This window comes from Corvus brachyrhynchos, unplaced genomic scaffold, assembly GCF_000691975.1.
Source record: "Corvus brachyrhynchos isolate BGI_N302 unplaced genomic scaffold, ASM69197v1 scaffold62, whole genome shotgun sequence".
Taxonomy (NCBI): Eukaryota; Metazoa; Chordata; class Aves; order Passeriformes; family Corvidae; genus Corvus; species Corvus brachyrhynchos.
The window spans coordinates 3241895-3251939 of NW_008236629.1; the positions used below are offsets into that span (position 1 = coordinate 3241895).

The 10045-nt window shown below is 49.0% G+C and overlaps 1 protein-coding gene across 3 annotated transcripts in view; it reads right to left on the reverse strand.

The window, feature by feature from the left end:
- Positions 1 to 10045, reverse strand: part of TSPAN32 (tetraspanin 32) — a 38880-nt gene that overhangs the window by 28022 nt on the left and 813 nt on the right. For all 3 annotated transcript variants that reach the window (XR_001859490.1, XM_017726620.1, XM_017726619.1), the window contains exons 2-4: positions 5245 to 5532; positions 3096 to 3210; positions 1720 to 1817 (exon numbers count right to left, since the gene is read on the reverse strand). Coding sequence is in view for 2 of the 3 variants with exons in the window: in XM_017726620.1 (XP_017582109.1) it covers positions 1720 to 1817; positions 3096 to 3210; positions 5245 to 5310 (279 nt within the window). In the remaining variant the exon portion in view is untranslated. The remainder of the gene's footprint in view (positions 1 to 1719; positions 1818 to 3095; positions 3211 to 5244; positions 5533 to 10045) is intronic.

A 10045-nucleotide genomic window follows, 5' to 3' on the forward strand; every position in this document is an offset into this window, starting at 1 on the left:
GGAAACAGGGCTTAAGGGCAGCCGAGAGGCATCCCGTTATCCCTGCTCAGAGCAGCGTGGCGTGACGCCTCGTCCGGCACCTCGCACCCTTCCTCTGCTTCCCGCCAGGCAGCGATACCGTGACCTCCCTGCAAAGGTGCCATCAGGGGTCCAAAATGAAGACGGCCACATCCCACTCCTCTCCACCCCCCCGCCCCCCAAAACTGTGGAAGCTAAAGACAAGCCAACAGGATGCACTAGGAGCCACAAAAATAGCCACATTGAGGGTTCTGCCAGCCAGAGGTTTTTTTGGTGGGCAGAGCTTGGCTGTGATAGCTCAAACCAGCTGGGCTGGTGGAGATGATGGGTGGCTGGGGGAAAGGATCACCCACGTTACAACGGGAAGGGAGAGCAGCACCGTGTGGACAGTGCCTTTGGACAGCAGCTCTGGAGTTCGCTCAGTATGTGTTTGCCATCTTTAACTATCGCATCCGGAAATGCCTGTGATTTTAACAGCCTGTTCTATGAAGTGGCATGCCCCAACCACATACCAGAGAGTAAGGCAACAAATAAACATTATAGAGAAGTTTGGCTGCATCTTCAGGCAGCCATTACTTTCTCCACTAATCTGTACATACCCATTGGTTTAGATGTGGTAGTTGCAGGCACACATTAAAAACACTTCAGCAAAAGGGTGGGAAGTTACACCTATTCTGTTAGAGTTATTCATAGGAACTCAGGCCCCTTTGGGCATCTCAAACAGAGAAAGGAAGATGGCATATTCAGAAGGTGAAAACATTAATCTCAGGGGCTGCTTTGCACTGAATTTTAAGGTGTCAGCCTCTCATTTCTGCCATCAGTATCATTTCCCCCAATTACACACATTAGATAAATCTCTTTAAAGTTACTGTATGACAGCAATGCAATTATTTTATATTAAACACGATTTCATGCTCAACAACCTACCTGCTGACTCCTGCCCTTCACATGGGAAAACATGCAGTGAGCAGCACTTTACCACTCATCCCTCCAGCCCCAAGGCTGGAAGCTGCTCTGTGCAGCCGAAGCCCCACATGCAGGCTCTGTTTTTAAATGGAGCTTAGCTCACAGTCCAGTTTACTACTGTCAACATGGTCCAGGCCCAAACAGGCACTTCGCTGTGGATGATGGAGAGGAGAAAGGGGGAATTTCAGCTCTTATGCTACCTCTCCTTGTAGGCCAAAACTCAGGGTCCAGCCCAAATCCCCCATGCCTTCTGCCTTGGTTTGTATGCCTCACACCACCACTGTGGTGGATATTTGCAGTGATGGGGTGAAAAATAGTGGCTAGTTTGCTGTCACAAGTCAGGGGAAGCATGTGAGACTCAAAATCATGCTGCTAAGGTTTCCCCACACAAACCATGTGTTCACTTGATGAGGGGAAAAAAAATACCCTGGGAATTGTCATCTCCATAGTTCCTTGGCAGATAAGCACCTTGCCTCTGAAAGCTGCATACACAGGGCCTTGGCAAAGGAAACTAGGCACAGAAGGATGCAATCCTCAGCCTGAAGAGCTCTGCAAGGTCCTGCTTCTACAAAAACGTCCCCTTGCAGCACAAGGTGGAACAACAGGACCTCCTTCCCCAGGCATACATGCTTCCAGGCATAAGGCAACACAGCTCCCAGCACCACACATTAAGGGGGCCAGCCCCAGGTGACAAAAAGCCCCTCCCAGCCAGTTCCTGTGGGTACGGATACGCACCATGGCGGTGAGACACTGCGATTCCCGCACCGTGGCGGCGGAGCTCAGCAGAGCTGCCAGGATCAGGGTCATGCTCAGGCAGATCCCAAAGTAGAAAGCTGGAAGGAAGTCAGACATGGGAGTTGTGGTCAGATGCCAGAGGCCTAGTCTGATGCTTTCATCCAGAGAAAGGCCAAAAAGTGCATTTTGAGGAGCTGGCCCCAAATGTCCAGGCTGCAGAACTGAATTTTGTCTGTAATTTATTCAATACCCACTATCTGTGTATGCTTTGCTGTGTATGTCTGGCAGGGCTGTAAACCTCTGAGTGGTTCCCACAGCTCCAGCAAAGTGAAGCAGCCTAAAATGGTGTCGGTCCACCCAACAGACCACAAGCTGCCAATTATTTCAGCATTCTGATAAGGATCCCCCCCAAATGGGGGGTGCTGGTGTGCAGCAGCTGTCCCACAGCCCCTATCGGGACTCCAGGCACTGCTAATCTGGTGCAACACTCACCCTCTGGTTTCCTCCTGGCTCAGGCAGGATCACAGCCGGTGCCCCAGGGCAGGGCTCAGGGACCACGGCTCGGCAAAGGGCTTTGCTACCCTAACCATGCTGAGATAATACTTGCAAACAAGGCAAGTGGAAGCGTTGCTGGAGAGGGTGACTGGGGTGGGAGAGCCTGCAAGGCTACAGTCAGCGCCAATATATAACCCCTTTATGTGTAGGAACAGGGAAGGAATGTACCTTAGCTTTGGACTAACATAGTTTTTACACCTGCCTTGTTAAACTGAAATTGAGAACCAGGATCTCGAGAGGGTATGAGCGTGTTTAAACCCAGAGTACAGCTTGGGAGAAGCAGCAGATGCAAGTGCAGCAGAGGCGAGCAGGGTATTTTAGTATCTGGGCTATCTTTGCTCTAGCCTTGTACCTGAGACTTCTCCCTTGTGAAAGCAAAAATACCCCACATTTCCTAAAACAAACTCTAGGTGTTGCCATGCATTTCTCCTCCCAGCCTCAATTTTCTGCGTTCTGCTTCAACTCCTGTAGCTCTTCTCCCCATGCTCCCAGTCTCCTGCCAGCCCCAGTGCACTTTTAGTGACTGAGGAGCTCCTCCTGAGCTCTTACTGCAGCACAGGGGCAGGATGGGGACATGGTGAATAGAGGAACAGGTGCAAACACAGAAGCACCTGAGCACCCCATGCTCCCACAGCATGCTTTGGTTACAGGCATGCAGGTTTGATATGGGAAAGTAAGTGCCTGTAGGACTGTGTTAGTCCTAATGCATCCTCCAAAATCCAGCTCCTTCCTCCTCTTGAGATATTTCCTTCAACTGCTTTAGGGAATTTTGTAGCTCCTGGTATGACCAAAGTTCTCGCTGGGATGTGACCGCAACATACCTCTGTGGTGGATGACCCTGTAGGAGTTGCTGTCCAGGGAGACGTTGCTGATGAGGGTGAAACGGAGCCCATAGTGGGTGACTGTGCTCAGCGTGGCAATGGATAGCCCCAGGAGCTGGAAAAGAAGGGTTTCAGGAAGGGATTTACAAGGCAGCAGCTCTTTCTGGGTGCACACAAAGGTTTGAGGTGTATCTGAATACTCCTGAGCCCCATGCAAATGCAGACAGCCTGATCATCCAGAGACCACCATATGTACCCCAAAATGCACATAAAAGGACAAACCCCAGACACTTAAAAATACTAAAGCTGTTCTTCTCTCCTGCATAATGAGTGCATGTGACACTGTGCAGCCCACAGTCTCTTGGCCAGTGCCCGTGGATTAAATTCCCACCATATGAAGAAAACTGAGAGGATTGATGCCCTGGCAGCACCTGGGTGGTGCCACCCCATTCTGCAGACTGCACACATGTGGCTGTGAGGGCTGCCAGCTTCAAGAGTGGTTTTAGGCAGGGGTGATGTTCTCTGCTTTGCTCTTTGCAAAGCCAGTCTCGCTGCCTGCTGTTGGCTCTGTTTCCTACAGTAGAGGGCAAAGAGCTGAGTCCTGTACTACTCTAAGTTGTCTGTGCTGGTTTCTGTCTCTGCAAGGTGTTGCTGGCTTGTTTCTGTCCCAGCCCTGAGAGCACTCGTATGCCTAAGGCACAGGGTAACTACTTGCACATCACCCTCCATGTTGCCCAGACTGAATCCAGGTGACGGAGAAAGAACATTTCTGATGGTACTTTTCTGTGGGAGATGGCTCTAGGGCAGGGCTCCTTGCAGCATGACTGGTGGCAGAGCTGGGACAAAGGCACCAAAAGCAAAACCAGCTCCAAATCTAGTGTAATGAACCTGCAAAATGCAAGGCCACTCCTAGCTCTGAAGATAAGGCTTCATCATTCTGTGCTTTCACAATACAGAAAAATGAGGCAGCTATACCTGTGTCAAATGTGACAGTGCAATCTCAACATAATCCCCACTGTGTGACATTTTCTAATAGCTTTTGCTGGAGGCTTACGGTGTCAGAGACTAAATCCATCCAAACCATAGCATTTTGTCTAACCTAATTTGTGGCACCTTCAGATCCTTCAGACTGTGCATTACTGTGTATCTTGACCCACGCCCAGCAAAATATTAAGTGCAACACCAGTTAGCTCAGATTTCTGAGAAACACCAGTCTAAAATCCTCCTAACAGCAATAACAAGATTCTAACCATCCACAGCAGCTGTGCCTTAATGCCTCCTCTAAACATGCTTGGTACCAATCCTCCTTTCATTTCCTCCAAATGGTGTATTCTGTTATTTGGAAGAGAGAACCATTGTACAGTCAAACTACAAACTTCATTTGTGGCCCAAAATAAGGTATTACTTTTAATTACACTCTTAAAAAGCCACCAACCCTCTTTGAACTAAATACAGATTATTATTATTGCTGTTGGTATTGTTATTATTATTACTATTATTAAACTGGCAAGTTTTGATGAAGTGAAAACGCAACAATAACATACAAGTCAAAGCATCCAGGAGAAGTGTTCTCCAGTATCCACCATTTCCCATCAGCTCTTACAGCAGATATCCAGAAACTCCCCTTGAATTTGCTTCAAAAGCTGATAAAAAGAGTCCCTGGAATTGTTTTCGCTTTGCGGTGCTGATCCACAGGTTTCTCACACACACTTCCACCAAAGCCTTGTGGTTTCACATTCTCACTGATCCCACCTGCAGTCAACCACCCTCCCAGCAGCAAGTGTGACTGCAGCAGGTCTGTCCTCTCTCTTTTGCTCCAAGGAGACAGGAGCAAATATCTTTTTGCTGAGAACCACCCATTCTGCCAGCAGCGACCTTTTCTTTCTCCTTGGAGGCAGCTGCTGAGTTGTGAAAGAGCAGCAGTGGTGTGACATCCCTGAGAAACCAGAAGTCTATCAGAGGAGGGGGGGCGATGCTGGTGGCCAGCGATAACCGCCCATGGTGCAATGATAACTCAGGCAGTTGGCTGTGCTTGCCCTCCGCCCGCCAAAAACAGAACGTGGGAAAACCATCCCCTCTCGGAGCGGGAATGGCAAAGGCAATGGTTCACCTCGATTCTGCAGAGATCCCCCCAAACCTGCCTGCTCACCATGACACAGAGGCTGGTCACCAGCAGCTGGCACTTGGTGGTCCTCATCCCGCACCTCAGTCCCATGGCAGCTTGTCCCCAGAGAGAGCTGGCAGTTGGTCCCTCCAGCTCTTGATAAAGCCTGGGTTTCCACCAAAGGAGGCATGGCCACAGCAGGGCCTCTCAGGAAGTGGAGTCCCCACCACGTGCCGATGCACCTCCTCCTGCCTGATTATTAAATCCTGTTTAGGGCAGTCACCTTCTGAACATGCTCTCAGTCAGCTGCTGTCCGCTCCCACACACAGCCAGCTGGGAAAGAAGGAAGAACACACAGAAAAACAACCTTTCATGGAGTTTGGAGCAAAGCTCCCTTAAAAAAAAATTTAAACTGTGCAATGAAAAGTCAGCGTCAAAATATCCTGGCTTTGACTTTCACTGAAATGCAGTTTTGCTTAATAAACATTGTCGGTAACATTTTTTTTATAATCTGCATAAATAGTATTTTGGGAAAAAGTCTAGGAAAAAATTATTAAAAAAAAATAACCTGTTGTTTAAAGAAGGGATTAAACCCCCCCAAACAGATCTGTGTAAGAGTCTTCTCTCCCCATGTAAAACTACCACAGGGCAATAACCTTTGGCTGAGTCTCTATTAGAACTTGCATTTGCAGATACGGGAAAAAAACACATTTTGGTAGTATTTTATTCAGGAAAATGGCTATATGGAAATATAACCCCCTGCCCCAGAGATGCTCACTGTCCGTGGACATTTTAACTCTGTCCTTTCCCCTCTCCTAGCACTGAAGACTCCATGGACCCACAGCTGCAGAAGATTTCTTGTCTTCAAAACCAGCTGTCTCCAGGACACGTATTTCTCAAAAGTAAATCGCAAAGAAGCCTCAAGAATGATCTGGCCAAAGTCAGCCTGAATAACTGAGTGCCTTAATCATCCTTAGTTTTGGAACCAGGCTGGTGGAGAACAGGTGAAACAGAGTAATGAAAAATAATTGCACTCCCTCCAGGTGGCAAACAAAGGGAGCAAAAAAGTAAAACCATCCCACAACAGTAACTGCAGGAAGATGACAAAGAAGGAGGAGGAGAGGAGTGAAAAAGGGAAGGAAGATGCATTTTGTAAAGCGAAGAGAAAGCAAGTTGCACAAAGCCATGAGCACAGGAAAAAGCATGTTGTGATTTTCTGACTACATCACTAGCTTTCTTGCAAGCTTTCCTGCAGATCATCTTGGTTGCAGCCTTCCAAGATGCCAATGAGAACTGCCACAGCCAGTGCCAAAAACAGGTGTCCCCATGGCTCACAGGTGCCTGCCCTGATGCCCAGGAGGAGATACTTATGTACCGTGTGCAGACAGAGACCTTCCTCCTCTGGCTACCATCTGGAGACCATCTGAGGAAAACCAATGGCTAGACAACAGGGCAGGAGGGCAGTGGGGAGAGGACAACAAGCTGGTAAGGCAGCTGATGCCAAGCCTTCAGGAGCAGGATGGCCGGGAACAGACCAGACAGGGAAAATGCCTTATAAGACACTGTCAGAGTTAGGATTGCATCTGAATGCAGAACTGTGGGCACCCATCATTTCTTCTAATACTAGAGGACAGACAGGGGTGTTGTCACCTGCATTTCCAAGGTGAAGAATCCCTAGTACAAAGGCAGCAGAGCTGGTCCACCCATGGAGTTACAGGTTAAATCTGGAAGGGCTGCAAGAAGGCATAAGCACAGCTCTGTGTGTAACACCAAGCCACATCAGCCCAGCCACGAGCGACAGTCACCAAGCCGTGTCACCTGCCCTGAGCACACCCAGAACCTGTTTCACAGCGACGGAGAGGGAAAAAAACATGGAACCCATCTTCGTTTCCCGCTAGACCCCAGTTCCTTCCCCGGTCCAAAACGACTGCCACCGCAGAGAGACCTGTGAGAAGCCAAGTCTCACACTAGAGGTCCCCACAGGCCAGCACAACCCTTTCCCGAAGGGCAGGATGATCGACGTGGGCTTTCTGAAGGGCAATTCCCTCCCCAGTTCTATAACGGTCTCCTCAGTTCCTGCAGGAGCCTTGCACCTCACCTCAGGTCCACCTGAGAGGTCCCAAAATCGCTATCTACCCACTTTGCAAGGGCTCCTGGTCTTCCCACAAAATATGTTCTGCCTCCTTTTATCTCCAGCCATAAAAACGGGTACCTTCACTGACTCACGGAGCTCTGAAAGCAGGTCTGCAACTTTAAACACCTGGGTTTAAACAGCTGCTTCCTCTGTTTTGGTAGAAAATGCCAATTTCTGAGTAGCTTGCCCGTGTCTTCTGATGCTTCTCCCACCAGCAGTGCTTGGTGCTCTTGCTTAATACCCATTCCCTCTACTAACTGCTCTGCCTGCTGGGCTCAGGGGTGGAGGGATTTTTTGCTGTTTCTCTTTCCTCTCTCTTACCTTCTATCCCATACAGGTATGCCTTGAAAGTTTCCTGTTTGGGACAGAGCATATGTGGATTTCTAACATCAAAAAATTAACAAGAGCAAAAGAAGTTGCTTCCTCACCCCTCCCCCCAAAAAACAGCCAAAAGAAAGTCACTCCCTCACCCAAAAGAAATCAGTAGAGTAGAGCTGGGATATTAAGAGGTTGGGCTGTGATTGAAGGAGGCAAATTTGGCACATGGAAGGGCACTGCTGAAGGGAGCACAGGGGGAGTCTGTGTGCACATCTTACCTGTGCCCATCGAAAAGGCAATCTGCAACACTTTACTTTCTAAGGGATTAAACTTCCCCTGGGTGCTCTGTTGCTGGCACACGCCTACCTCTCTGTCCAGGAAGCATTGGTGAGAAACAGGGTGTCCCCTCAACCTCATCCTCCTGGGAAGAGAGGCAGGGCTGGTGGCATGCCAGGGAACCACCCTCACAACCAGCATGTGGGCTGGATGGCAGCACGGCTTTTCCAGCAAGACTCGGCTTCCTGCCCACCCGGGCAGGTTTTATTGATCAGTCCCCTTTGCAAGAGCACAACTTATCGCTCCCAGAAGCGGTGCAAAACCACAGGTGACCACAGCTCCTGCCTGTGGCTTCCTCCCTTATCTCTGGTTATCAGCTGGAGCATGGAAAGATGGTAGTGAGTCTGAAAATACCCCAGGGAGCACAGGTGCTCTCTTTCTAGCCTTGCAGCAGCTTGCAGACGTCTGTTATGAAAATATACACCAGCATCCCCAGCTGCATGGGTCTCGGAAGGATGTGCCACCTCATCCAGAAGGGAAGGATTGATTTTAAAAAGGGAACAAAGCCAGATCATATTTTTTTGCAAAGCTATAAACTCCCAACACTCTTCTGAGCTGGAGGGAAACAATGCCCACTCTGTCAGAGGGATGTTCTAAAAGAGCTGGGGGATTTGATGTGTTAATGCTGCATGGGGTGAACTTGGGACACTAAACACAAATGGAGAAGAAGAGGCTGAATTCAAGCTGGTGCCTTCTCACTCCATCAGTGCAGCCACCAGTAATGGAACAGCAGCACTCCAGCCTCAGCTGCTTGAACACTGTCAATGCAGCAGGGAAGAGAAACCTCCCCCTGGGCTTTGGGGCACTGCTACTCATGCTCCTGAGAAAGGATGGGCTGGAAGCAAGAAAGAGGATGTCACCCAGGAGCTAAAAATACACCCATCATCCAGTCAGGATACTCCTGCGCCAGGTCCCTGCTGCCTCTCAGCAAGCCTCCTCCTTTTCCAGCGCACAGCACCATTAGGGAAAATACCTCTCCTCCACAGCAGAAAGCAGCTCCAAATGTGTCAGATTTACAAGTGTCAGTGGCTCAGCTCATTCAGTCCTTCAGCTACTGCCCATAGCACGGCTGGATTCACCCTAAAGCTCGCTCGTAAATAAAACATGTCCATATCAAACCGCAGCGCAGCCATAGGGGTGATGGGAAGCCGGGGAGACCTCAGAGCCTGCGTCTGCCTTCCCGGGCACATCACAAGGATGCATTGTAAAGGCTGCTTAGCATTCATCTAGCACATACACACAATCAAAGCTAAAAACCAACTTTTAAACCTGGGGCCATCTCTTTTCAAGAAAGGAATGACAGGAGAAAAGGGGGAGGTGCTGGGCTTTGCCAAGCTTCAGATGCACCATACAACTCCACTGTGAATGGAAACAAGGCTGGCTGGAGGCTTGGAAGACACAAAACCAGAGAGAAATCATAGTATCTCCAAAGCACTTTTTTACTTATTACTATTTTCAATGTGTGTCCCAGAAATCCTCTAGTGATTCCCAGGCAATTTGAAATTATTATAGGTGAGCAAATAAAATGTCAGAAGAGTTATTAAAAATAGTTCATCAAGCCAGAGAAAGATTACATTGGAAAAGAGCATAAGCTGCAGATCCCTTCAAAGAATAAACCCAAATGAACATCTTTCTCCACTGAAAGAACCATACTCATAGCTCTAAGGCACACCGCCCTACTCAAACAAAATTATTTTTGCTTTTTCACATGCTAACTGCAAACCATAACTGCCCAGGAGCCAGCTGTGCAGGTAGGTGATAGACCTGAAAACACAATGCAAGCCCTGCTCCATCTAGCCCTGCTCCTGGTGAAACCAGTGTGAGCACAGCCCAGTCTGGCAAGTGGGCTCACCAAGGACAGGGCTGCTCAACTGCCCATTGCTTTTTATTTCTGACATACATCCTCCCAAGCTTTATTGCAACAGGACCTCTATTGCTTTCCACTGGAGTCCAGAAAGTTTTGGTAAAATACTCTAAAAAGCCCATGTCAGCTGCCTGTAATGCATGGGGTGACACCAGGGCTGACCCAGCACCCCACCCTTCCTGCTGCCACCTGTG